Here is a 27,538-nt window from a genome sequence, read left to right as displayed (position 1 = left end):
CCGGATGGGCGCCGGGCGCGGGGGATGCCGGGACTAGCCAGACCAGGCTTCTGCTCTCCAGGAGAGCGCCACCTTCTCCCGGTGCAGCGAAGCTGACATTTGTCCAGGGCCTGAGGCGAGCCTGCGCCGCGCTCGGCACTCGGGGAGGAACTCGGATAAAGGAGATTCCGCCCCCGCCCTCAGCCAGCTTCCCTTTACCTTGGGGAACGGCTCAGCCCGCGTCACGCAGCCTCCACTCCTCCACCGTCCCACAATGCTCATCGCCACACCGCCCCGGAGGCGGCCATCTTGGCTCCTGGAAAAGGGGCGGGGCCACGGGAACAGGAGGGCTGCCTGCGCCTGCGCCTGCGTTTGTAGCTTCGCTTGCGTATGCGGCCGCATTACCCTGTAACAGCGATTGCGCCTGCGCCGTGAGTCCGCCCCGCTGCCAGCCACCCTGTCCCCCTCACGGAGGAACCGGCGGGCTGCCGGGGGGCGGCAGCGACCATGACCCAGGCGGAGAAAGGAGACCCGGAGAACGGGAAGGAAAAGGGCGGCGAGAAGGAGAAGGAGCAGCGCGGCGTGAAGCGACCCATCGTGCCCGCGCTGGTGCCCGAGTCCCTGCAAGAGGTGAGGCTCCGGGAACGAGCCCGTAGGACCCTGGACCCAGACCTGGAGGGGGCTCCCCGCCCTTGTACAGTGGGGGAAACTGAGGCACGGCCCCGGCCTTGGGCCCTGGAGGCGGGGGGCGCTGCCTTCAGTCCGCGCTGGTGGGGCGGGAAGAGTGATCGCGGGCGGGGCGAGATGCTGGGTCAGTCCTGGGCGGCCCCGCTCCTGGGGGGAGGGGGTGCATGTGTTTCTGAAGCCCTACTGGGTGCTGGGAACGTAGAAGGGAGCCCTACTGGGTGCTGGGGATGGAAGGGAAGTCCTGCCGGGTGCTAGGTGGACAGACGTGAAGCCCTACTGGGAGATGGGGACTCAGGGACAAAAGGGAGCCCTACTGGGTGCTGGGGATCGATGTGAAGCCCTATTGGGCTGGGAGGAGCAGAAGTGAAGCCCTCTCGGGGGGAAGACGGGAAGCTCACTGGATGCTGGGGACCTAGGGACAGAAGGGAGCCCCCTACTGGGTGGGAGTGCAGCCCTGCTGGGGACAGGGGGAGCCCGATGGAGGGGAGAGGACCCTGATGGAGCCCCAGCAGATGGCTGGGAGCAAGTGGGGGAGAGAAGGCCCTGAAATGCTCAGCAGGGACTTCCGGGTGCAGCCGGGGGGCAGAGAGAAGCCTTGTCCCATGGCCCCCTCCCCTGACCGTGGCCCCCTGCCCTGACCGTGGCCCCCTGCCCTGACTGTGGCCCCCTGCCCTGACCGTGGCCCCCTCCCCTGACCGTGGCCCCCTGCCCTGACCGTGGCCCCCTCCCCTGACCGTGGCCCCCTCCGCTGACCGTGCCCCCTCCGCTGACCGTGGCCCCCTGCCCTGACCGTGGCCCCCTCCGCTGACCGTGTCCCCCTCCCCTGACACCGTGGCCCCCTGCCCTGACCGTGGCCCCGTTTTGAATTGCAGCAAATTCAAAGCAACTTCATCGTGGTGATCCACCCCGGCTCCACCACCCTGAGAATGGGGCGCGCCACAGACACCCTCCCGGTCAGCGTCCCCCACGTCATCGCCCGGAGGCACAAGCAGCAAGGCCAGCCCGTCTACAAGGACAACTGGCTGCTCCGGGAGGGGCTCAACGTAAGTTCGGCCCGTTTGGGTCTAACGTAATTTAGTGGGTTTTTTCCAATCTATTTCTCTCCCACTGCCCCCAATTTAAGAAAAATGAAAGAAAAGAGGTGGGGAATCAAAGCCTTTGTAAGAACGTGCTTGGTCAAGTGAATCAGGCTCCTTGTGGGCCGTCCAGCCCCTGGAGCGCGCTGGCCCCGGCCCGGCTTCCTCCACGTCGGGGGCCGCCCTCCGGCCGCCGCTCCTTGTTTGGGGATCGGCCTGTCCGGGCCCTCGGCCCCCCGACAGGCCCTCGGCCCCATCGCTGCGGGTTTTCTCTCCGGCGTCGGCGATCGCAGCATGTCCTGCAGGTGTCCGGGCCGTGTCCTGCCCCTCCCCCAGAGCAGGCCGCCCGACGGGCCAGGGCCAGAGGGTCCCAGAGGGTTCTCGGTGTGACGGCGCCCAGAGCCGCGGGCCGGGGCCCAGCAAGATGAGGGGCAAGGTCGGGGTCACTAAAGGCACCGGCAGAGCTAGCCGGCGTTCTCTTCCCGCTGGGTTTGGTGAGGGCTGATGTGACGCACACGTCGCGCAGTCGTTGGCCATTGCTGTTTTTTACTGCAAACGCTTAAAGGACTATTCAGCGAGCCAGAAGGCGAGCGTATCCTTGGGGTCTCTTAGCTTAGGTTTTGAAGGAATGGCTCCTCACCAGGGGCTGGGAGCTCGGCACTTTCAGTTCATCCTCAGTCTCGGAGTTCACTCCTTCACCCACAGCCGTGCTGGGGGTAGGGGTGCCCGCCATCGAGAGGCGCCCGGTGGTGAGCGAGCCCCCGGCAGAATGCACAGAGCCCGGGCAAGAGCAGATGGGCCTTCGGGCCAGCTGGGGCCCGAGTCGGAAAACAAGGCACAGAGCATCGCGGGATTCCCGCTCTCTGATAATTAAACAACAACCTCCCCCCCCCCCCCCCCCTTACTTCTGGATCCCGCGCCCGGGCAGTGGCGCGTCCGGAGGAGGGCGTTCGAGTTTGTTCTTTGTTCTGTCCAGAAGCCTGAAAGTACCGAACAGAGACAGAATGGCCTAAAGATGGTGGACCAGGCGATATGGTCCAAAAAGATGTCAAATGGCGCGCGGAGGATCCCGGTGTCCCCGGACCAGGTGAGGCCCGATGACCTCCCCGGGGAACGAGCGGGCGAACGAATGACGGGAGAGGCATTGGCGGGCCATTTACCCAAGCCCTGGGGAGCACCGGAAGGGCCTCCCTGCTGCCAAGGGGTCACCCTCTCACTGGGGGAAGCAGCAGGGCAGGGGGGCTCAGGGGGTGTGAGTAACCGCCATGAGAAGGTGGTGGGAGTCCGGCCGAGAAGGGAGATCCCCCGAGGCTGTGCAAGCTTTCGTCCATCGGAAGGGCCGGAGGCAGCAGTCAGGCAGCGCGAGCAAAGGGTGCAGGTGGCCAGGACGCGGCCCACCCCCCTACCCCTGTGGTGGGCAAGGACTGACACTGGGCCTGCCCACACCTGGGCCGGGGGTGGCAGATCCGGTCGTTCCCTTCCATTGCAGCTTCTCCCCTCTGAGCGGATGGTCTTTCTTTGGCTACGCAGATGCGTGGGCCCGTGGGCATTTCGGGCCACGCCGGATTGCCCAAAGGAGCCCCACTTACTCATCTCTGTGCTAGTGCTGAGGGCAGGAAGGGCGTCACAGCCATACCCCCTACCTGTCCCATCCCGGGCTGGCATCCCTCGTAGTTACTGCTCAGAGAGAAAGTCCCGGGAAGGGGAAGTCCCATTGGTGGGCAGAGAAAACCCTTTTTTTCTAGACTCTTGAGGTTCTGCCCCCTTGTCCGGGGTCTTTGGCCAGGCCCCTCTTCCTAGGCCGTGGGAGAGGAGAAAAGAGCGGTCTGACTTTCACGTATAAACTGAAATTATTTTCGGAACCTCCCAGGCTCGATCCTACAACAAGCAGATGCGGCCGGCGATTCTCGATCACTGCTCCGGAAATAAGTGGACGAACACTTCCCACCACCCGGAGTATTTGATAGGAGAAGAGGTGGGTCAGGTCTCAGCATTGTCATAAGTGGGCAGTGGGGCGCACGAGGGAGGAAGGAGAGCTGGGGGCCTGGGGCCTGCCTGCCCCTTGGCTGTCCCCGCTCCTGCTTTCGGTCACTGCCGTTCAGACCGGCGCCCGAAGAGTTCAGACTGGGCCCGGGATTCAGTGAATGTGAGCGTGGGTCTCTGGCTACGACGCCGCCAGACCTAACGGACGGAGGCTCCTTCTCAGACCCGGTTTTGTCCCCAGGCTCTGTACGTCAATCCCCTGGACTGTTACAACATCCACTGGCCCATCCGCAGGGGCCAGTTAAACATCCACCCCGGACCGGGGGGCTCCCTCACGGCCGTCCTGGCGGATCTGGAAGCCATATGGTCCCACGTCATACAGAAATATCTGGAAATCCCCTTGAAGGACCTAAAGGTGAGTGAGGAGCCCCTTCTGTTCTTTAACTGAGAGTTCTGTGGGACAGAAGCCTGCCCGGCCTTCCCCATCCCTGGCAGCTGCCATCGGGGGCCAGCCCCCCCTTCCCCTCTGCCCTGGCCAGAGCCGTCAGCGTGGGCTCCTTTTGTCCCGAGGCACGCGCTCTCCTCACGTGTTCCACGTGTCTCACGTTTAAAGTCCCACTTAAAGCCTGCACGGAGCCTCGGGGGCTGTTCCCGGCCCGTCCTGGGAGCTCCCGCTCGGAGACCAGAGACCCTGGGGACGACCTCAGCCCTCTGCTCTCAGTACTACAGGTGCATCCTGTTAATCCCTGACATTTACAACAAGCAGCACGTGAAGGAGATGGTGAACATGACCCTCATGAAGATGGGCTTCTCAGGTAAAAAGCCTGCCGGGCCTGCTTGTGGGGGGAACCGAGGATTTTGAGGGAGGACTGAGTCCGGGCCAAGCCCCCGGACATGAGAGGGGAGGAGCGGGCTGCTGCCGCCATGTTGGGGGCCCAGGCTCCTCCTTCAGCCCCTATACTGGGGCTGGGCCTGCGGGCTCGGGGTGGGCCTGCGGGCTCGGGGATTCGGGGCTGGGACTCGGGGTGGGCCTGCGGGCTCGGGGCTGGGCCTGCGGGCTCGGGGATTCGGGGCTGGGACTCGGGGTGGGCCTGCGGGCTCGGGGCTGGGCCTGCGGGCTCGGGGCTGGGCCTGTGGTCTCAGGGTCGGGCCTGCGGGCTCAAGGCTGGGCCTGCGGGCTCGGGGCTGGGCCTGCGGGTTTGGGGCCTGGCAGCGACCACTCTCTGCAGGCATCGTGGTCCACCAGGAGTCGGTGTGCGCCACTTTCGGGAGCGGCTTGGGCAGCGCCTGCATCGTGGATGTGGGCGACCAGAAGACGAGCGTGTGCTGTGTGGAAGACGGCGTCTCCCATCGCAACACCCGGTGAGGGGCCGGAGGTGGGCCCGAGGGTGGGTCTGAGGGGCCCGTGGTTCCCCTTCACACTCTGACCCTCACAGTGAGGCCCCGGGAGAGTTTGTGACGGGCGGAGCGTGGTTCTCTGAGGGGCAGGTGACCCCTCTGGGCCCAGACCTGCCCTCGGCTGGCGGCTGCCTGGAGAATGCAGGGCTCCTGAGGGCCGCCATGTTGGGGCGCTGGCGGAGGAGCTCAGGGAGCACGGACTGGCTGCGCTGGGTCAGCTGTAAGAGGGACACAGTCCCTCACTTGAGCCTGAGGGGGCAGGAGGAGGGCTGACCCCGCTCCCTTTGGACAGAGAAACCCAGACGGCAACAGAGAGTGCGTCCCTGAGTGCTGGTGCTGGCCCGCGGTCAGGACACGGAATTGAGGGGCCCAGCCAGGGGTCTCCCTTCTGCGGCTCACCTTGGCGGTGGCGACGTAACCACCCTGCAGACGCCGGGCGGGTCCCTAAGGAGCTCCTCGCACTGGGAGACCCCCGGGGGTCCTTGCTCACCCCTTGCTCCGGCTCCTCCCCGCCCAAGGAGTACAAGTGAACAACTTCAGCCCTGGGGGGCCGGGCCAGGCCGTCCTGTCGGTCCTCCCTGCTCCTGTCCTTTGGGTTCCTGGGGACTGTTTGGCCCCGTCCGGCTCCACAAAACGCCCTTCCGTCTTCCTTTAGGCTCTGTCTCGCCTACGGGGGCTCCGACGTCTCCCGCTGTTTTTACTGGCTCATGCAGCGCGCCGGCTTCCCCTACAGGACTGCCAGCTCACCAACAAGATGGACTGCCTCCTGCTGCAGCACCTCAAAGAGACCTTCTGTCACCTGGACCAGGTAGGGCCGAGCCCAGGGAGCACGGACACCCTTCTGAACGGGCGCCCCCCCCCCCCTCCGCTGCCATCCTCCCCCAGCCCGCTGCCCTCCTCCGCCCCACCGGCTGATTGACTTGATGGGGGCAGGGAAAGATAGAAGGCTCCCGCAGCTTCTCCATGTCCTGGTTTTCTCCACGGCCCAGGACATCTCTGGCCTCCAGGACCACGAGTTTCAGATTCGGCACCCAGACTCCCCGGCTTTGCTGTACCAGTTTCGGCTCGGAGACGAGAAGCTACAGGTAACGTGGGCCCGGGGACGTGGGCAGAGCAGGGCCCCCTCCCGGGGCCGGAAGCACGGTGGGGCCTGGCTCCGGCCCTTGGGCCCTCGAGCTCTCTGGGCCCCAGTTCCCTCGTTTGTAGACTGAGCTTCCCTCCCCCTCCCCCCCCCCCCATATCACTGAATCCGTGACATCCGAGGGAGTCCGGGCCCTGCCCCGGAAGGGGTTCTAAGGACCCGAAACGTGGTGCTCGGGATCACGAGCGGGACTGGTCGTGTTCAAATGGTTAAGAATCGAGACTAAAGGTTCACATGCAGCCCCCTCTCCTCCCTGTGGGAGGCGCCAGGGTCGGGACCCCTAACCGAGGTGACCACTGAGGCCCCGCGCTGCCTGGGTGCCGGCCCTGCGCCGACCACTTTGTGAACCTCATTCCATTGGACGCTTAAAAGCGCTGAGAGGCGGCGCCACGATCGTGCCCATGTTACAGATGGGGAAACTGAGGCGCCCGTCCTCGGTGAGGGAAGGGCCTGGGCTCACGGGCCTCGGACCGGCCACACTGGATGATGAGGGTCCAGTTATTCCATGGGGGGGTGGGGGTGGGGGGGGCGGTGCAGAGGGTCTCCGGGGGCCCAAGGGGTCAGCATGGCCGGGAGGCGACCCTGGGAGCAATCCTCCTCCTCTCCTTCACACACAGGCACCGATGGCTCTGTTTTACCCCGCGACCTTCGGCATCGTTGGCCAGAAAATGACGACGCTGCCCCAGAGATCGCAGGGCGACCCCGAGGACCCTCACGACGAGCATTACCTGTTAGCCACGCAGAGCAAGCAGGAGCAGGTCGGTCCCCGGGGGGCAGGGGCACCTGCGGGGCTCAGGGTTCCCCAGCATCCCCAGAGACACTGTGGGTCGGGGGACGGCCCGCGAGGCTGCGGTGAGCCCGAAGATGATCTGGGCCCATCCTCCCCCCAGACAGAATAGCCTGGGCCGCACTTTGCCGGACAAGGACCCTGTGAGGCGGGCGTTACCCGGGGAGGCTCCAGCTCGCATCGGGGTGCAGGGAATTGGGGGAGCTGTGTTCTAGGATGGGTGACCTGCTGGTGGGGGAGGGGCAGCTCAGGGTCCGGGGCCTCGCTCCCTGAAATGGGAAGGGAGGAAGGAAAGCAGCAGAGATGGCTGGGCTTGGTCCTGAAGCGGGGGCTTTTAATATCCCCATTATACTGAGGGGGAAACTGAGGCCAACAGGTTAGGGCCTCCCAGCTAGAAGTGTCGGACTGGCCGTGGCCCTGGCTGGTGAGTCCCGGCGGAGTCTGCCCCTCCCCCTCACACTCCCGGACCGGGACTCAAACCCCCTCCCCCCCTCCTTGTCCCCCCAAGTCCTCCAAAGCCACGGCCGACCGCAAGTCCCTGGCCAAGCCCGGCGGCTTCGACAGCGACCTGCGCGGCCCGTCTTCGGACCTGCCCGAGAGGCTCCACCCGCAGGAAGTGGAGCTGGGGCCGTCCCAGAGCGACTGCCTGATGGCGGGCAACGAGTCCGAGGAGGCGCCCACGGCCCTGATGTCCAGGAAGAGCGCCGCCTCCCAGTTTGAGGGGAAGGCGCTGGGCCTGGACAAGGCCATCCTGCACAGCATCGACTGCTGCGGTGAGGGGGCGCGGCGGGGCGGGGCTGCCCATCCCCATTTTACAGAGGAGCAAACTGAGGCGGGGAGAGGCGGGGCCACGGCCTGAGGTGGGGGGGAGGCGGGGCCATGGCCTGAGGCGGGGGAGGCGGGGCCACAGCCTGAGGCGGGGGAGGGAGGCGGGGCCACGGCCTGAGGCGGGGGAGGGAGGCGGGGCCACGGCCTGAGGAGGGGAGAAGCGGGGCCGCGGGGGAGGCGGGGCCACAGCCTGAGGTGGGGGAGGGAGGGAGGCGGGGCCACGGCCTGAGGCGGGGCTCTCTCCGCCTTCACAGCCTCTGACGATACCAAGAAGAAGATGTACAGCTCGATCCTGGTGGTGGGGGGCGGCCTGATGTTCCACAAAGCCCAGGAGTTCCTGCAGCACCGTATCCTCAACAAGATGCCGCCCTCCTTCAGGAGGGTCGTGGAGAACGTCGACGTCATCACCAGGCCAAAGGTAACGCCCTCTCTTCACAGGGGGAAACTGAGGCCCGGGGCCTGGGGGGGGGGCTGCTTCACTGCGGCTACGGGGTCTCCCCCATCCGATGGTGAGCTCCTTAGGGCGGAAGTCGCTTCCTGGGGATCCTCCATGCTTGGCTCACAGTAGGTGCAGACCAACTAACAGACCCTTAGGACGGGATGGGAGCTTGTGAGGGTCAGAGGCCGGCTCACGCCACCCCAGAGAGCACAGGTCCGAGCCCATGGTCCTGAGGGATCCTCACTGGGAAGTCTAGGGAGAGGAGTGACCTCGTCCCAGAGATGGAGCGAGAAGGGAGGACGGAGACCCCAGCCCCAGTATGCCCCCATGGAGCGGCCTGTCCCCCGCTGATCTCCCAGGTGCTTCCTCCCTCACGGGGGCGGCCTGGTTGGGCCGCTTTGTCCCTCACGGGGGCGGCCTGGCGGGCGCTGGTTCCTTGCGTTTGACCGGCAGAGAGCCCAGGCTCCTTCCTGAGCCCCCCGGGGGGGAGGGGTCTCACAGCCTGTCTCCCGTGTGCCCCCAGGACATGGACCCGCGCCTGATCGCCTGGAAGGGCGGGGCCGTGCTGGCCTGTCTGGACACCACGCAGGAGCTGTGGGTCTACCAGCGGGAATGGCAGCGCTTCGGAGTCCGCATGCTGCGCGAGCGAGCTGCCTTCGTGTGGTGAGCCCCGCGGGCCCTGCCGGCTGGGAGACTCGGCCTGGCTTATTTTCCTCATTTATCGGACCTTGTGTCACGGCTTTGTCGGGAGGCACCGGACATTCGCTTTCCGTGGAGGACGCGGCAGTGTCGGGCTTAGGTGCAGCTTGTACGTGTGACCCAGCACTTGGGAATAAACTGTGGGCTGTCGACCGTCTCACGCCATTCTTTGCCGCGCTTTAATAACGGAAATCCAGAGCCGTTGCCCTGAGTCCTTCACTTTGGGGGATCTAGACTAGTCCCCACACGGCAGCTCCCGGAGGTGAGCAGTCCGCAGACTGACCCCGGCCTCCCCTCCATGACTCACCGGGCAGGGCCCACTTGAGCCTCCGTTGCCATCCTCATTTCCCGCCTCCTTTTGTAGACTGGTTTTCATTAACTGCACGTGGCTCTCGTGGGCTTCGGGGATGCTCCCATTCATCCATTCACCCTCAGGGAAGGCGAGCCCCCTCGTGCGGGGCCCAGGTGGGGGCCCAGGCGGGAGTGCTAGAGCGAAAGAGAAGAGGAGCCGTCTCCTGCCGGCCCTGGGAGCTGTGTCCGGTGCGCTGTCCCGGCCTCCGGACGGCCGGGGCTCTCAGAGTTCAGAGCCTTGGGGCAAACCCCCCCCCCACCAAGGGGGCCATCCAAGGGTGAAGCCCCCAGAAAAGCCCTGAGCCTAGCCAAGAGGTTGAGAAGGAAGGAGCGGCTGAGGGAGGGGCGGCATGTAACTACCGAGACCCTCCAGCCCCAAGGTTCTGTGACCAACAAAAAACACTGGTTTTCGTTGTGTCCCACAGTGAGTTGAGCATACATTGAGCACTTAATAAATGTTTTCTGCATTTATGAGTGACACAGGTGACCCATCAACATTCTTGTGAACGAGCTGAAGAAGCTGCTGCCCATGGAGGGCGACGACCCAGAACCCTTAGGAGCAGCCGTGAAGAAGCAGGGGTCAGACCATGACGGAGAACCTCGTCTGTCCCCTTGCGCTCCTAGCGGAGGCGCTGCCCCGAGCTTCCCACAGCCTAGGCGCCGACGGCGATCCTCCGGGGGCCAGAGACCTAAAGACCGGCAGGATCTCGCGAACCAGCAGCGTGTTTAGTGTCCAGCAACTTCCATGTGGTGGAAATAACGTCCGTCAGTCGGCAGATACTGACCTTGGCCTCTGTTCCAGGCGCCTGGCGAAGTGCTGGGGGTACAGAAAGAGCTTCCCCCCTCCCCGGCTAATGGGGGGAGACCACAAGCAGCCGTGGACAGAACAGGATGGGGAAGGTGCCAGAATCAGGAGAGATTGGGAAACGTTCTTAGGTCTCCTCTTCTGAGTTTGCCTCTGGAGCTCCTTGGACAAACAAATCAAATCCAGCTACATCTGCAGCCTGGTTTCTTTCTCTTAAAAAAGTTTTTATTTAATTTCAAAATGAATTTTAAAAGAAAACTTTTTATTGATAACTTTTAAAAACACGGCCTTCATTCCTGAAGGTTCCCAGAGACCCAAATATAAGGAGTCAAGAATAATGAAAGAGCTTGGCAAATCTAATCGGCCCCTCGCTTCTTCAGGGCCCAGCTTGGACAGGAAAGCTGCGGCCCGTCTGGGTTTGGCCATCGTCACGCCTTCTGTGGCTCTGGGTTGTTTCCCTGGTTCACCTCCCTCCCTTCTGCATCTGTCCAGGTGATTCTTTCGGGCTCCTCAGGTGTGGTCCTGCTTGACCACTTTATGTGGCTCCCACTGATTCAGCCATTCCTGATCCTTGGGCGGCGACTCTGGTGCCACTTTTGTGCTACCACCAGCAGCGCGGCCACGAGTCTTTGCACGTGATCGGGTCTTCGAATCTGACTGTTTGCTGGGCAACGGGACACATTAGCCATCTTTTAGTATCCTCCCCAGCTGCTCTTCAGAAAGGTTAACCTAATTTAAAGTTAATATTTGCCAGTTTTCTGGGTTCAAGGGGAAATCTGAGAGTTGTTTTGATTTTATTGTTAGTGATTTGATGGTTAATAATTTGCAGCTCTTTGGAGAACTGTTTTTTTCCTATCCTTTGTGTTTGTATTATTTCTCTATGCATTTGGAAGATCAGATCTTTATCAGAAAAAGCTCACTTAAAAGATTTCTCCTCCCTCCCCCCCCAAATGAACAGCTTCCTACTTGCATTTTTCATGTTGTGTTTTATCTTTCTTGATAATTTATTTAATTAAGAACTCTGGTACCCTGTGAAAGGCACCTGATCTGCTTCTTGTCCAATTCTTTGCATGATGGGAACTTTAATATTTAACTATTAGGGTTCTTTATCTTTTTATCTCCTGTGGTATATGATGTAAGTCAGTGATCCAAGTCCATTCACTCTCAGATAACTTTATAGTTTATTGGTAGTTCTTATCAAACAGGGAATTCCTCCCTCAACTAATTTAAAGTCATCTCAGTTTTTTGAACCTGGGGCATAATTTAGGTTCTATTTCTGATTCCGCCTTGTCTAGCTGTTTTGCAGATCTGCTATTCTGCTGCTTTCTGCTATGCTATAATTTGAGATCTAAAAGTGTTCATCCCCATTGATTCTAATTTACTTTACAATTTTATCCCAATTTTTAAAAAATCTTTTCCCTTGAGTAGGCTTTTTGTTCTTCCAGATGAATTATTTTTCTGTCTAGATCAGTCCCCTGGGTTGGTCTCTTAGTCTGCATTTCAAAGCCATAATAATCCTACACACACACACACACACACACACACACACACGATACAGTATTTGGCACAGAGCAGGTGTTCAAGAAATAGTACATCAGTAATCCGTCACTCTTTATGTACATTTGTGAAAAGCAGAAATAGTAACTGGCTTCTGAGTTGGGAGTTTGGTCAGCAGAGATCATGTGCTTATTAGTGAGCGTTTTTGCGGCCGGGAGCCGGATCCAGGGTCCTCCCTGCTCTGTGGGCCTCTCTCGCCCTCCCCCTGGCTCGCAGCCCCCACAAGCTGACAGCCCCTTCCCCTTCTCCAAGGGCTCTTAGTGCTCGGGGCCTCGCCGGAAGCTCTTGCAGGGTTTCCCCTTGTCCGCGTCTCCTTGCACTTCACGGGGACAGTGAGACGGGCGAGCCCTCTCTGCGGGGGCCCAGGGCTAGAGGCTGAGCAGGTCTCTGCAGAAGGGGCCGGCCTCCTTCATGAGCTGGTACCTGGGGCACACGCCGAGGGCGCCGAGGTCCTCCGACAGGACGGCCTTCCCCAGCGAGACCACCAGGTACTTGGCCAGGGAAGCCCGGCTCTTCAGGTCGCTGCAGAAGAGGTTGAAGGCGAGGGCAAAGAGGTCTTGGGCGCTCTCGCGGTGCCCGCCGGCGCTCGGGTCACAGGAGCCGTCACAGGCCTCTGCCGGGCTGGAGAAGAGGAACACGACTCTGTCCGCCTCCTTCTTCTGGGCCGTGAGCCACAGAACCAGGCCCATTTCTGCCACCCTCCCCTTCTGCCACTGGTCGAGGATGACGTCGCTTCTGCAGTGGCCCTGCAGGTACTGGGCGAAGGCGCAGACGGTGTGCCGGAAGCAGGCCTGGGGATGGTACACGAGGAGCACCCTGATGGGCGGGAGGAGCGGGGGCACGTGGGGAGGAGCCTTCTGGGCCTTTCCTGTGAACAGAAGCCAGAGAAGGCGGGAGCTGAGAGACGAAGGGCGCCTCCTTCCGGCCGTCAGGCAGGGCCTTGTGGGGTCATGGCCCAGCCCTTCTGCCGGGGCCCCCCTCACCTCAGGGGCTCGCCTTTGTTCTCCACAAATCGATGCCGAAAACGCAAGCCCTAAAGCCTGGCTGAGCGGTGGGCACAACGGCCCCTCCACTCGCCTGCACCCAAGACAACGCTCTGAGCAGCTCCTGGCTCACAACAGACTGACTTGGGGGGTGGGGGTGCGCGAAGCACCCCCCCCACCCCCCTGCAGACAACTGTCCTGACCAGCTTCGGGGCCCAGAACAGGACCTGGTGTCTCAGTGACCAGGAGCCCGGAGCCGCGGCTTCCAGGCTGGTTCCGGTCCGTCCCGCATGTGCAACAAGAACAATGACGGTGCCTAAAAAGTGCCGCCGGGGTCCCGGAGACAGCATCTAGGTGGGGGCCGGGCCGAGAAAACGCCGGTTCCTGCAGCTACAACTTCTCCCGGGCACACTGAAGCAGCGCCTGACTGCCTCCATTTATGGAGGAGCTAAACTCGAGCTGAGCGCCCATTCCCTTTTTCAGCGTCCGAAGCGAAGAGTGACACACGGGGAAGGGGCGGGTTCGGAGCCGGGCGCCGATTCTGATTGGCTCCAAGCCCGGGTCAGAGGAGGGCAGGCCGGCATCGGGGCGGGGCCTGCGGAGCAGCTGAAAGCTCCGGGATCGGGTCATCCCGGCAAGGGCCAGGAGGGGGCGGCCTCTCTCCACCTTCCCCCACCGGAGGGGCCCGGCAGCAGCTGCGGCGTCCTCGACGGGCTCTACCTCCTGCGCCCCACGGGAAAGGAGCGCGGCCGGGCGCCGTCCTCCTGGGGCCCCTGACGAAGCCGCCCCCCCCCCCCACCCAGGCCTTCGTGACCTGCCCCCTCCCAACCTTCCCTCCTCGGGAGCAGTCGTGGGCCTCCGCCCCGGGCAGTGCCGGGTTCTGGAGAAGGGCACCTCGGGTCCCCGCCCGGCCGGCGGCCGTGGTCGGGTCAGAGACTGTGCTCGGCGCCTGCTTGTGCTCGCTGGGGCGGCCCTTGGCAGCGCTCCCCCAGAGGCCTTCCTGACGCGGCCTTTCCTGCCCTTGGAGCCGGCGAGGGAAGGAGATGCCCAGTGACCCACGTGCGCATGAGCCCTCCGCGGAATCCGAGCGCACGGGGCAGATGCCGCCCCTGCGGACTCCCGGCCGCGGGAAAAGGGCGCGGGAGCGATCCCTGCGCTGGCCCCGGCAGCCCCACGGCTCTGAGGGCCGGGACCGTGCGGCAGCATCAGGGCACGCGCCATTGCCCCCTCCCCCGCTTCCCAGACCCTCCGTGGGTGGGCAGTGTAGCAGTGACCCGAAGAGCGCGGGCTGCACAGTAACAGTCGGACGGGGGGAGGGGGGGGAGGGGGGGAAGTGGGGGAGGATGGGGGGGGCGCCTCCGGCAGCATGGGAGGGGGGGGGGGGGTTCATCACTGGGCCTAGTAACGAGAGCCGGTGCTTGTGCCTGGGCCAGCGAGTCAGCCAAGGAGCCGCAGGCCCGCCCTGACACGTGGTCAGCTGGAGGGACCAGGAGGCTGCCGCCGCCCCGCCCGCGGCACCTTTTCTTTCCTCTCTGGGATAAGGGGGCGGAGCAAGAGCCCACTGATTCCTGACCCTTCTGAAGAACCCCACCCCCACCCCCACCCCCACCCCCACCCCCCCCCAGCAGCCACCTGGATGCCCGAGCCACCTCATACAGAGGGACACAGACAGAGGCTGAAGAACCCGCCCCGCCCCCCGCTGCCCCCCTCCCAGTCACACCTGCAGCCGGGGCCCTTACCGTGTCTCCACAGAAGGTAGAGTCCCGCCGCTAGCGCCCACAGGGCCACGCTCAGAGCCGGGAGCAGCAAGTACAGCAGGCGCTTCCACGGTTGGCTTTTTTCTGACCAGGGAAGGCCGAACCTCAGCCAAGTGTGAACAGGCCCTTCCCCCTCCCCAGCTGCACCCACGGGACAGACCAGGGGGCCGAGGGGAGCCCATCTGCCCTCCCCCCTCCCTGCCAGGACCCGTCTCTCCCCAGTGAGACCCTTGGGGACCGACTTGGGGACCTGAACTGTCGGGGCCAGGAGGGCAGCAGAGCTCGGCGAGCCCCCGTTTTATAAAAGACGCTCCTCTAGCAGGGAAAGCCAGGCCTGGGAGTTCAACAGAGGCTGCTGGGAAGGGGAGATTTAGCTGCTTACTCAGGCCGACCAAAGTGACGCTTTCCAGGCAGCTGAAGATGGTTCCTCTGCGCCGGATGCAGTCGTTGTTGCACGTAGAGAAATAAGGGATTATCTGACAAAAAATAAGACGAGTGTTAATGTCTGTGGCCCACCCTCCCCTCACCCCGACTCTGGCCTGCGGGGCTGTGACCCAGGCCCCTCCAGGGTCAGAAAGCTCCCACTGGGAGGAACCGGAGAGGCTCTTCTACAAGGAAGGGCAGACCCCGAGAACGTGCGTCCCGGCTCTTTAGTAAATAAACATCCTCCAAAGGAAAGGCCCCGGGCTCCTCTGAAAATGGGGAGTTCCCCACGGGGAGCTCCGAGGGCCCCAGCTCTGACGCCCGAGTCCCCAGCTCTCCGGAAAATGCAGCCCGCTTCGGCCAGAAACGCTGCCAGGGCCCAACTTGGTACCGGAGGCTGGGCGCCCGAGAGCGACGGGAGCTTAGTCCCCCGGGCACAGCAGCGCCCTGGCTCTTGTGCCTCGGAACAACGCAGGAAAAATGAACGAAGTGAAGAAAACTCCCCACTTCCCAAGAATACCAGGGCTAGAGCGTTCCGGCCTACTGGTCTACCACCTACGCCCAAGTCTAATTTTTGACTTTTTTTAAATAAATTAGTTCCTGTTAGTAAATAGAGGTCTCCCCCCGCTCCTGGTCCAGGCCTTTTTTGAGCTGTTTCACGGATTCTGGAGAACTGCTCGGGCCACGTCTCACCCGCCCATCTCCCGCCTCCTGAGATTCATGAAAACCAGCCTGAAACTCAGGAGAGACTTGAGCAGCCCAAGACTCCCCAGCTTCCTGTCGCCAGAGGACCCTTTATCTCCACGAGAAACTGTTCTCTGGGCCTCGCTTTCCTCATCTGCGCAGTGACAATGGCGTCCTCCCCGCGCGTTCCCGTCTGCCCCTTGCCCGGCAGTGACTCAGAAGCAGAAGTGACCCCTCAGAGCCCAGAGAGAGGAGCCCCTCTGACCCTGCCAACCTCCAGGATGGCACATGGAGGAGGGAGGGAGGGACGGCCCTGTAGCCCCTCCCCTGCCTGCTTCCCTCTGCTCAGGGTTACTCTCAGGAGCCTGGGGGCCCAGAGCCAGGAAAGAACTTGGGGAAGGGAAAGTCAGAGTCCCCGCCCTCACGGAGCTCCCATTTGAACGAGGGAGAGTCCGAGTAAGTTCAGCCACAGACCAGGTGAGCAGGCAGAATGGGCCAAATGTCTCCTTTCCCAAACTTATTTTTGAGTCTGTCCCTCTAGGGCTGGGGAATCCTGTCCGGAAGGATGCTAAAAATCAAAATGGCTTTGGTCACCATGGTGCTCAAGACGCTTTATCTATTTTTATATGTATTTATTTGAAACCAAATAAAAATTTTTTTTAAAAAAGGAAAAGAAAAGGAAAAGGAAAAAACAAAATTGTCATGTGCCCAGCAGAACATCAAGGATTCAAAACATGTAACAATAAATTTCCTTTTTAAGAAAGCAGAATAATAGAAGAGATGATATTCATGACTCTCTTTTTTTGCTTCCCTCTATGTTATTCTTTTGTTCTCTGCTATTGTACTTTTTACTGCATTTTTCCCCTTTCATCCTTCCCACCTCCCCAGCAGACTACGATTAGGCATGGAGGACTATGAATGGAATACATATGTATACACCCACTTATATGGATGTGTATGTATGTAGTACATACATATTTATTCCTCATATACAGAGACATGTATCTATATGCACAGGCCCAATTGCTTACGTTACATAGATACATGTGCATTTACATGTCCATAGATATGCATCTAGAACAACATTAATGTGGTATATAATGATTTTTTTCTTTTAAAAGCTGCTAGTGCTTAGGCGGAGGATCTCCTCAAGGAGCCGGGTGTCAGAGTCTATTGGCTCCTCTCCCCAGCTGCCCTGGGAGAGTGGGGGCTTACTCCCAGATTACCTTCTCTATGAGCAATCAAGGGTAAACTTGTCTTCACAAAAGTCAGGCTTATTATTATCTCCTGATAATACAGCCAAGGAATCTGCCCTAAGATAGAGAACTGAGTAGCCGGACACTTTGGGATTGTCCAGCTGCTGGTCACTGTTAAATTTCAGATCGTTTCCCATTCTGGGGAACCCCAGGGAATGGGCGGGTGTGTCAGAACCCGGAGCTGGACCCCAGCACGTCACACTCTGAGCTGGCAATAGTCACAAACTTTGCCCCCCGCCTCTGCCAGCAGCTCATGCTAGAGAGCCTCCCCCACCCCTGCGAGGGGACGGTGGCTGAGCAGCTTGACAAAGGTGCCTCAAGCTGGAACTCAGGGGTCTGCAGAGGAATTTGCTGGAAGCCAAGGTCCGGGGGAGAGTGGGAAACCACTTAGTGAAGGGTTAGTTACCTGCACTAGGGCCCCTTTCCCTTCCTCTGCCGTCACTGGGATGGTCACAGTTGCCCGGCTCTGGTTCAGCTAATGGAGAAAATGACCAGGATTACATGGGAGTGGAGGGGCTGCAAGGAGGGAGAAAGCCTCAGCTGCTTATCCCCCACCCCACCTGTCTGTCCCAGCCCCCGGGCCGGGTGCCCGGCCCACTGCCGGCACAAGGAGCCTTCCTGAGGCAGATCCCGGCAATGGGGGCCCGGAGGCGGAGAACCTCCAGCCCTCATAGAGCCCGGTAATGGGGGCCCGGAGATAGAGAACCTCCAGCCCTCATGGACCCCGGCAATGGGGGCCCAGAGATAGAGAACCTCCAGCCCCTATAGACCCCGGCAATGGGGGCCCGGAGGCAGAGAACCTCCAGCCCTTATGGACAGAATTCCCACAAGAAACTTCGTGTCTCATCCAAGCAAAGTGGGCCTCAGGCTTTCGGGGGCAGCTAAAACACAGGAGCAACGTTAGGTACCCGGACACCGGGTCTGACCGAACAACCCGAGATACTCCCGAGCCTCCAGAACCAACAAGGAGAAGAACTCAGAGAAACACAGAGGACACAACACTCCAGTGAAGAAGGCAGCCCCAGGAGACTAATGAAAGGGAGGGAGCATCTCATCTGCCATGGCTACTCTTAGTCCTAGAGAAGGGACGAGACCTCCTTGTCTCCCTGCTGGGAGGATTATGGGACCAGAGTTTCCTACGCTGACAGATAAAGTCCCAGGAAATGACTATGACTTGTGGGGCGGGGGAAGCCTTCAAGGAAACAAAACCTAAGACCCCCGGCCTCGGACCCGGTCGCGTTCTCTCTGGAGGAGATGCTGCAAAGGGAAAAGGGCCGAGCCCCCGGGGAGGAGCGAGAGGGTACCTCCAAGATGTCGCTGTTCCCAAGGATGTCGAGGATGTTGTGGCTGATAATCAGGACTTCGTAATGGTGCCCGAGGCTGCTGGTGCTGAAATTCACCTCCACGCTCTTCTCCTTCTGACACGCGGTGATGTTCGGTCTCCACAGGCTCCCTGAGGGTTGGAGCAGGAGAGGAGGACTCAGGAGGCATCTCTGCCCTCGTGGGGGTGAACCCCCAGACCCATCTGAGCCCCCGACTCCTCTGAGCCCCCAGACTCCTCCGAGCTCCCAGACTCCTCCGAACCCCCAGACCCATCCGAGCCCTCAGATTCCTCTGAACCCTCAGACCCATCCGAGCCCCCAGACTCCTCCGAGCTCCCAGACCCCTCTGAGCCCCCAGATCCATCCAAGCCCCTAGACTCTTCCAAGCTCCCAGACCCATCCGAGCTCCCAGACCCCTCCGAGCCCCCAGATCCATCCAAGCCCCCAGACTCCTCTGAACCCTCAGACCCATCTGAGCCCCCTGACTCCTCTGAACTCCCAGACTCCTCCGAGCCCCCAAACCCATCTGAGCCCCCAGACTCTTCCGAGCTCCCAGACTCCTCTGAACTCCCAGACTCCTCCGAGCTCCCAGATTCCTCCGAGCCCCCAAACCCATCTGAGCCCCCAGACTCTTCCGAGCTCCCAGACTCCTCTGAACTCCCAGACTCCTCCGAGCCCCCAGATCCATCCAAGCCCCTAGACTCCTCCGAGCTCCCAGACCCCTCTGAGCTCCCAGACCCCTCCGAGCCCCCAGATCCATCCAAGCCCCCAGACTCCTCCGAACTCCCAGACCCATCCGAGCCCCCAGACTCCTCTGAACCCCCAGACTCCTCCGAGCTCCCAGACCCATCCGAGCCCCCAGACTCCTCTGAACCCCCAGACTCCTCCGAGCTCCCAGACCCATCCAAGCCCCCAGACTCCTCTGAACCCCCAGACCCATCTGAGCCCCTGCTGCTTCCCAAGAGAAGGTCTAACTGCCCGGAAGGAGGCGAGCTCACTGAAAGAGACCTCGGCTCGGGCCCATCTGGTCCATCGTTCTGCTGTGCAACTGAGCAAATGTTTTACTTTAGTCAAAGACACGGGTTGGACCGGAGCCTCTCCAGGATACTTTGCATTTGGGGGTTCTGTGACCACCGGTACCAAAGGCCCTTCTTCCCTACAGCAGCTCACAAAAAGACCTGGAAGGTCCCTCGGACTGTCCAGTTTAAGGGCCTCATTCTACAGGGGAAGAACCTGAGGGCCCTGGTGCTGGCCCTGTGCGGAACAGGGAGTAGGCGGAAGAGTCGGCATTCAGAGTCCGGTCCTGCAACTGAACCCAGAGCTCCTCCCACTGCACTATGAACCCTGACTCCATGACTTCCACAGTACCCATCGAGGAAGAGGTGGCAGGGGGCATTCCGGGTGACATCATGGCCAGAGCCCCCGCTGCCAACCTGACCTCGTCAGGCTTGCCCAGGAGGCCGTGGGGATGAGGGAACACCTCAAACCTCAACCTCCCTGGCAGGGGCTCTGCTCTGGAAGCCTCCCCGGTGGCTTTATTTATGGATTTGCAAACCAGGCCCGTGGGTCACTTCCCGGAACCTGACTGCGTCATTCTGGCTGCTCGGGCGTCCGGTGCAGGCCCAGAACCGAGGATCCGGCCGAGGGCCAGAATCGGAGCGGACATCTCACTCCTAGGACCAGAACCTGGCTCCCAGCACTCCATGAGGCTACATTATGGACAGGGGAGCATGGCTAGCACTCATACGGTGCTTTAAGCTTGGCTGTGCACTTTATAAATCCCCTCCCCATTCTACATCTGGGAAACTGGGGCTAGTAAGCGCCCGAGGCTAGAAGGAGACACTGGCCACATCCTTCATTTGGCAGATGGGGAAACTGAGGCAGATTAATGGGCTGGCGCAGGATCCCACGTGAACGAGATAAAATGAGATCTTTCAAGACAGTTGTGAAAATCGAGTAAGGCTTCATCTATTTCAAAGTTTGAGTGGGCCTGAAGGACTTTAAGCATTAAGTCAAGGGCATACTTAAAGTGTCTCCTCCCTGTTATCCCCCTAAGGGCATCCTTAAGCCCCCTTCTTGTTATCCTCCCTATTTCACCCAAATATGGGCACCTATGTACTTATTGTCAAGTTCAATTTCTTGAATAGTTCCCACATTTAGAATGTAAGATCCTCAGCCAATAAGGATGGGGGTCAGTGGTGGGAGGGAATTTGTGTTAGGGATTAAAAGCATGGACCCTGCCCCCTACGGTGCTTCCTCCCTTCGATTGTCTGCTCCACGGGTGGGACGCCCGTTCTCGAGACGTATAATAAACTTTGCTTTGCTTCTAGAGATCTCTCCAGTTGTTTTATTAATGGTTTCTGACCCACACACACGGTAATAAGGTCTCAGGTCAGATTTGAACTCGGGTCTCAATGTGCAGAAGCCCCACACTCACCATAGTCCTGACACTTTTTTGTATACTTCATCACTGGGTCCAGGCAGTCTAGGAAGGTGAAATAAAAAAATGTTTTTACATTTTAGCCAAAGACTCATTTCTCCTCTTTCCCCTCCCTCCCTCCCTCCTCACCCCACCCTCCATGATGGATGATGCTCAGTAATGATACAGCCCAAAGCCTGGCCATCAAATTTAAATGCAGCAGTTAAATTTTAATACCAAATCAAGGAAGGAGACCCAGGGGCCTGTGCTGAGGGATGGCCCTGGGGCCATGCAAATCAGAAGCTTGAAAGAAGGAGGGGAGCCCGGCTATCCTTTATTTCCCAGGGAGTTGTTTTTGTGGTTCCAGGGCTAGTCAAGGCTGTCATCCAAACTGTGAGACCGTCCTAGACTGGATCCTACCTGGAACACGGGCCCATGAGGAACACCCGCCCGGTTCCTCCTCCAGCACCCCTGGCTCGTGTGTCCATCAGGGCAGGGAGGGAGAATGGGGGACTCTGGGATCGACCCCAGCATCCAACCCGGTTCACTTGAGCCCAGAGTCTCTAGCCCTAGGTCCCAGGCTGCATCTCTGTGACTGTCAGATGTTTTCCCTAAAAGACTCTTAGGCACTTGAGAACAGGAGTTCCTCCTGGGAACAGGATGAAGAGCTAATGAGGAATCAAGAGGGCATCAAATCCTGGGTTTGAGCATTGCAAGTACAATGAAAGCTCTCCAGAAGCAAGGTCCAGAGGGAAGGCTCCAAAAAGGCCCTTACCTGGTGAGGTGTAGTTCACAGATATGGTGGCAGTATCTTCATTCATATTTGCAGGTGGGATATTGTTGGCGCTGATGAAATAAGCGGTTTCTGGCTTGATAGGAAATCCAAGGTAATGGAACTCCCACTAAAAGACAAAACAATTCATCACTGACCATCTTTAGTCCTGTGAAATATATAAATTTAACAATTTGGGGGGGACCTTGATTTTCAATTTTTGATCTGTGACCAAAAGTCATGTCACATGACCAGTTTCTAACTGTCCTGGTTAGACACAGAACAAAATAAATGGCTGAAGTGCCAGGAGCTGTCAGAGCCAAAGAGGAAAGGCAAGAGAAAAGCTGGAGAAACAACATGGAGAAGCTTATGTGTTAATGATCGCCTATGTAGGATTTCGTGTCACTTCTAGAATGAACTATGAAAGCTCCAGAACCCTAAACAGGGTGAATTGGAAGGGACTCTTGGGGGATTCAAAGTGATTTCTGCATCTTTTGCTGGGTAAATAAAACCCGGCTAAGCTCGAAGCCTTGTGAGTCTATGTGCTTGTAAAAGGAACGGGTGCCACAATGAGGAAATAGCAGCTGATGAACTTTCCACGTTCTACCTAAAGGTGGAGCGGCAAGCGGGAGGAATGAGAGAGATCCCAGATCACAGCCGGGCCCTCCCTATGTGGAGGCTGCCTGTGGATTCCAGCAGTTACCCCTGGAAGTGACCAAGTTATCTGACCTACTCCACTCAGTGCTAAAACACACTCTCGGGGGTTTTCTCACTCTGCCTCCATCGGGTGAGGTCTGACTCTGAAATACTTCCGTGTAATTGCATCTCACACAGCTGTGGGTTAAGAATTGGCCTTTTCCGTGCACACAAATCTTGGTGGCCTTCAGCATCTGGATGCTGCCTGGAAGCAAAGGGGTAAGAGGAGATGATCAAGGAAAAATCGACCCGTCGATAACCAACCAACACTGACAAAGCGCTTACTCTGCCGAACACTGCGCTGAGCCCCAAGAATACAAAGGAAAGCTCAACTCTCTCAAGGAGTTTATACTCTAAGAGAATCAAACTATAGGACTCAGAACTTAGACGATAAATACTCGAATGGCAGGAAGGTCGTCTCCAAGGGGACAGCCCTGTGCAAAGACACGCTCCCATCCCAGCGGACGGGGTAAGAGTTTAGAGTGAGCCTCTCGGAGGGCGGCAGGCTGTGCTCCAGGCACTGGGTAGAACCATCTTGGATCCATAAGATGGGATCCTCCAGGAATCTGTACTACAAAAGACAGGCTCGGTGCCGATTGGTTCAAAACCAGCGGCCATGGGTCCTGAGAAATCCCGTGGCCGTTTGTCCGCATCCTCTTTTAGAACTGCACAAATTTTCCAGTTGCCAGAGGTATTTTTATTTGAACAATAAATGTAAATATTTATTTTTTATTTCTTGTTTGCTTTGGCTCATCACCGGGGCCCCAACAGCTGGGAGACTTCCACGCCACCCAGACACTCACTGCCGCCTCGCTTCCACCATCCCTACGTTCCCCCATTCACCGTCTTGTTTGAGGACCCAGCTTATGTTCAGAAGGACCGCATCCGGATTGGTCTTGGGGCTGGCAACAGAATCCACACGGAGGGTCCGCAGCCCCCCTGGAGTCAGCTTGTTTCTGACCAGCCACTCTCTGGACGGACCTTGGAATAACAACAGGAAGAGCTGGTGTTTGTTCGGCCCCGTAAAGCCTGATGAGATGCTACAGGGAGTGCAAGTATCACCGAGGGGCCCGGCGGCTCAGTGGATAGAGCACGGCCTTGGAGTCTGGAGCGAGTTCTACCTAGCTGGGTGACACCTGTCAATCACATTCCCTCGCTCTGACTCAGTTTCCTCAGCTGTGAAATAAGGCAGTTGGACTCCATGTCAAATTCCTAATCTGTAGTTATTTTACAGAGCGGGGATTGGGGTGGAAGTGCTGGAGATAGAGATATCAACCAAAAACTTTCTGCTTCCTATGTGACCTCGGCCAAGCAACCACTTAGGACGTAGTTTCCTCACCGCGAGGAGGAAGAAGCTGTTCTCCATAACCACTGAAGGCCCTTCAGCTCTAAACCCCAGGACGGCCATGTTCATGATGTCCCATTATGTAGAACCCAGCTCTCCACCTGTCCAGGGCTCAGCCTAAGGACACCCGGATCACCCAACTGCGAGCGGCACAGCCGCATCCTACAAATGTCCTCGGTTCCCTCCCTAACCGCCTTGGAGTGACTTTGAATTTATTCTGTCCACACTGATCTATGTTCATGGGGTAGCTGGGGGACTCAGCGTTGGAAGACCTGCGCTCAGACCCTTATTACCCGATGACCCCCTCACTGCTGCCTGCCTCAGTTTCCTCATCTGTAAAACTGGGATAATACAGCTCCTCCCTCCCCAGCTGATAGTGAGAATTAAATGAGACACTATGAGCATAAAGTCCTCTACAAACATTAGTAATGAATAATTCAAAAGTTTTTCAAATTCAACTGAAATGAATTAACAATGAACAAAAAACCACAGGGTCCTTTGGAAAATCCTAATTCAGCCTTCGTAAATACGGAAAAGCGTCTACCCAGTTCTAGTGAATAAATGGTGGCCTGGGAACGGTGTAAACAGGGACAGATACTGGGAGCTCCACGCAGCAGAGTGCAGCATTGACGCACAGCTTCCAGCCAGCCAAGATAAGAATGCAAAGAGCATGATAAAATCTCAAATAAAAAGAACCCAAAGGGACCGGATGCAAATGAGAGTCCCTGCAGATGCTTCTCCTTTTCAAGGCACGATTTTCCTGTAGGCAAATGAAACCAGAGCTTGGACTTCAAGCTGTTAACCGGGCTTTGTTGGCTTCCACATGGGGCAGGTTGTTTGGAGGATCGCTCTTAAACTTCTGATTGAGGGATTTGGGAACAGTCACCCCAGGTGGGACCCCCTCCTCCTGACCGACTCCCAAATCAACGGCTACGTTCTGGGCTTTCTCGCAACTTGCCACGGCCAGGATTTCCACTGGATTTAGTTACTTACTTACCATTCTCAGGGAAGCATTTTATAGACTGCAAGAAAAGAAGGGAAAGGTATCAGTCACCAGAAATGAGAAATCCCAATGGTCCCCGCGCTCGCCCAGCGCCGTAGCCCGTCCTTGGCACATGGCAGCCGCTTCTAGAATTCTGGTGAATGAAAGAATGGCTTCCACTGACTGGGAGACAAGTCCCGGGAATGGCCTCGGAGGTTACTGAGTCTTGCTCCTTCATTTTACAGATGGGGAAGTTGAGGCACGGGGGGGATAAGGATCACACAGCTCCCTGAGCTCGGAGGCCCCTCTTCCTTTTACAGCGGCCAGAACTTTCTCCACCAGAACACATGTTTCTGATCACAGCCTGACTTGTAGGCACTCAAAGGGTACCTGGGAACTTTTTTTTTTTTTTTTAACACTATAAAGTTCAATTTTCCCCTTGACAAATGTAGCAAAATCACCTGGGTATCACTTGATGTTGGGACCGATTAAAGTCAAGGGCAGTAAAATGTTTGTAGCAGCCCTGTTTGTAGTGGCTAGAAACTGGAAAATGAATGGATGCCCATCAATTGGAGAATGGCTGGGTAAATTGTGGTATATGAATGTTATGGAATATTATTGTTCTGTAAGAAATGACCAGCAGGATGAATACAGAGAGGCTTGGAGAGACCTACATGAACTGATGCTAAGTGAAATGAGCAGAACCAGGAGATCATTATACACTTCGACAACGATATTGTATGAGGACATATTTTGATGGAAGTGGATGTCTTTGACAAAGAGACCTGAGTTTCAATTGATAAATGACGGACAAAAGCAGCTACACCCAAAGAAAGAACACTGGGAAACGAATGTGAACTATCTGCATTTTTGTTTTTCTTCCCGGATTATTTATACCTTCTGAATCCAATTCTCCCTACGCAACAAGAGAACTGTTCGGTTCTGCAAACATATATTGTATCTAGGATATACTGCAACATATCCAACATATAAAGGACTGCTTGCCATCTAGGGGAGGGGGTGGAGGGAGGGAGGGGGAAAAAAAATCGGAACAGAAATGAGTGTCAATATAATGTAATTATTAAATAAAAAATTTAAAAAAAAATAAAAAAAAATAAATAAAGTCAAGGGCAGTGATCGGCTGTGAGTTTTCAGATAGGGCTGGGGGAGGGATGGAGTGGGGGGCTCAGGGGACATTTGGGGAGAGACAGGGTATATATATAAGGACTTCTTGCAAAGAAACTCCCTCTACAGATGCAGGATAACTGCTGCTTTACCACTTATCATCTTGGAGGGGAGGGTCCAAGAGGGCAGTGAAGGAAGCCCCTCCCTGGGTCACAAGGGGACTTGCCCACAGGAAGTAGGTCTGCCTTGTTCTGGCTCCGAGTGGGGTGCCACGACCTGCCTCAGGGAGTCAGAACAGTTATGGGCGGACCGAGGTGCTCTGCAGCCTTGACATGCTACATCCTGTGACGCAGCTGCTAATATTTTGGGGCTTGGGGGAGAAAAGAGCTTTTTGAAGCTAAGAGGCTGTGGCTTGGGGGGGGCCTGCCCTGATCCCCCATTTTCTGGCCTCCGCTGCCCCACTTAGTGCTTCCACAGTCAGTCAGCTTCATTCCAGCCACAGCTCCTCGTTTCCAAGCCACGGTGAGACATGGGGCCAAACTGCTCTTTGGGGGCCCCTGAGCGGCCAGGTGGAGCCCCAGTTTCTCACCCCAACTTGCTTATAACCCAATACCCCTCAGTGAAGCTGCCCTCCTCCCAGGAGCCCATCTCCGGCCTTGCTGTAACCGGCCGTACCTCGATGGCCCTTCCCTAACCCTCAGATTTCTGGGTGAATACCAAGCCAGCCAACCCCGAGCTTCACCTGGCCCTCCCTTTGCACCCAGCAAGAGCGTTTGCATTTGAAAAAAGGCTTTTTTTTGGGGGGGGAATCTTGAATTTTTCCCCCTTCCCAACATGTTTTCTAAACTAAACTTTCTGACCCAAAGCCTTCCCAGTTAACATCAGCCATGTAGCCCCAGAATTAGGGGTTCGGCTGGTCAGAGCCCCGAATTCAGAGTCAGGAGACCCGGATTCGAATCTAAGCTCTGCCAGTCACTATTGGTGTGACCTTGGGCTTCCTCACCTATAAAATGGGTTTGAGACCCTCTGAAGTGGTTGCCCTGGCACAGAGTGGGCAAGTAAGGGACGTTTGTTGGCCTCTGCTTATCTGTTCTCTAGTACTTGTCCCGTCACCCCGAGGGACCGCAAACCACCCTTCCCTTAAAGGGGCACGCTGGCCTTCCGGCCGTTCCCCGGCGTCTCCGTCCGGCACCCGCAAGGCTGGGGGGGAGCATCACCATCCCTCAGCCCCGGGCCAAGAGTTCGGGTGCGGGCGCTGGATACCCCGGCGTCCTCGGACCGCAGGTGCAGGCGGAGGACCCGGACGGACCTCTGTGTCTGCTCTGTGCCCGGCGCGCTGGGGGACTTAGGAAACGCTGCTGACCGCTTTTTTACCCCGCCGCTCTCCCCCGGGACAGTGACTCTCCAAGGCTCCTTCCCAATGCCAAGAACTTAGGATCTCTCCCTCGGGGCAGCTCCTCCCTCCCAGGAGCCCAGGGGCTCCGGGGACACGGGGGAGGGGCGGGGGTGGGGAGAGGGGGCGAGCCCTGCCTCTTTCTGCCGCCTGTGTGCCGCGGTCAGGGGCCTCCGCACTCGGGGGACGGGAGAACTCGGGCGCGCTCCTGAGTGCAGAAGGGGCAGCATCCGAGCTCGGAAGCGGACGCCAGCGCCGGGAGCGAGGCAAGAGCTCGGGAAGTGGGAACCCAGGGGCTCGGCGGAGGCCGCCGGGCGCAGGGAGGGGGCGGGGCTTACCTGCTCCGACAGGCCCCGGGGGGCTGCGCTGCTCAGCCACAGCACCACCGAGCCCACGAGGGCGGGCAGCCCCGGCAGCATCTCCGAGGATGGATGGGACCATGGGCCGCGCCAGCCGGGGCGGACTAGCAGCCCGGCCTCCCAGCCTCGGGCTGCTCCAGGTGCCCGGCCCCGCCCCGAGCCCCGCCCCCCCACGGCCCGAGCCACGGGGTTGGGCCGGACGGGGCGGGGCGGGGCAGGAGCTCCGGAGCCCCGCCCAACGCCCCCTGCTCGGCGCAGGTGTGAGGGGCGCGGACCCCCACCCCGCACTCAG

At 58.8% G+C, this 27,538-nt stretch overlaps 2 protein-coding genes across 3 annotated transcripts; one reads left to right on the top strand and one right to left on the bottom strand.

The window, feature by feature from the left end:
- The first annotated feature begins 378 nt into the window (after positions 1 to 378).
- On the top strand, positions 379 to 11,214 carry ACTR8 (actin related protein 8). Its single transcript, XM_051978926.1, is given in 14 exon segments — positions 379 to 609; positions 1,539 to 1,709; positions 2,719 to 2,829; positions 3,613 to 3,717; positions 3,967 to 4,140; positions 4,447 to 4,540; positions 4,955 to 5,087; positions 5,779 to 5,855; positions 5,858 to 5,931; positions 6,113 to 6,208; positions 6,882 to 7,022; positions 7,560 to 7,824; positions 8,134 to 8,297; positions 8,842 to 11,214. Coding segments are annotated over 14 exon segments (1,872 nt in total). The 5' UTR covers positions 379 to 486; the 3' UTR covers positions 8,986 to 11,214.
- A 549-nt stretch (positions 11,215 to 11,763) lies between these two features.
- Positions 11,764 to 27,363, bottom strand: IL17RB (interleukin 17 receptor B). Of its 2 annotated transcripts, XM_051978955.1 has the most exons (11): positions 27,226 to 27,356; positions 24,385 to 24,409; positions 22,886 to 23,023; positions 22,120 to 22,247; positions 21,350 to 21,476; positions 20,593 to 20,640; positions 18,138 to 18,286; positions 17,240 to 17,308; positions 14,853 to 14,946; positions 14,453 to 14,554; positions 11,764 to 12,598 (listed from the first exon to the last, which is right to left on the bottom strand). In XM_051978955.1, exons 1-11 carry the CDS (start codon positions 27,304 to 27,306, stop codon positions 12,099 to 12,101), a joined length of 1,461 nt encoding a protein of 486 aa, XP_051834915.1. In that variant the 5' UTR covers positions 27,307 to 27,356; the 3' UTR covers positions 11,764 to 12,098. The 2 variants fall into 2 exon arrangements, with proteins under 2 accessions (XP_051834915.1, XP_051834926.1); XM_051978966.1 differs by lacking the exon at positions 24,385 to 24,409 and having other exon boundaries at positions 27,226 to 27,363.
- Between the last annotated feature and the right edge of the window lie 175 nt (positions 27,364 to 27,538).

Source organism: Antechinus flavipes, chromosome 1 (genome assembly GCF_016432865.1).
Source record: "Antechinus flavipes isolate AdamAnt ecotype Samford, QLD, Australia chromosome 1, AdamAnt_v2, whole genome shotgun sequence".
In the NCBI taxonomy this organism is placed as follows: Eukaryota; Metazoa; Chordata; class Mammalia; order Dasyuromorphia; family Dasyuridae; genus Antechinus; species Antechinus flavipes.
Note: the sequence above shows the minus strand (reverse complement) of the source record. Positions and strands in the feature narration are given on the sequence as shown.

Coding starts and splice junctions, on each gene's coding strand:
- IL17RB (XM_051978955.1), bottom strand. CDS start 27,306: ATGCTGCCGGGGCTGCCCGCCCTCGTGGGCTCGGTGGTGCTGTGGCTG. Junction 18,287..20,592: donor AAAAAAGTGTCAGGACTATG/GTGAGTGTGGGG, acceptor TCCAACCCTCAG/GGAGCCTGTGGAGACCGAAC. Junction 17,309..18,137: donor GGAACAGCGACATCTTGGAG/GTACCCTCTCGC, acceptor TTTCTCCATTAG/CTGAACCAGAGCCGGGCAAC.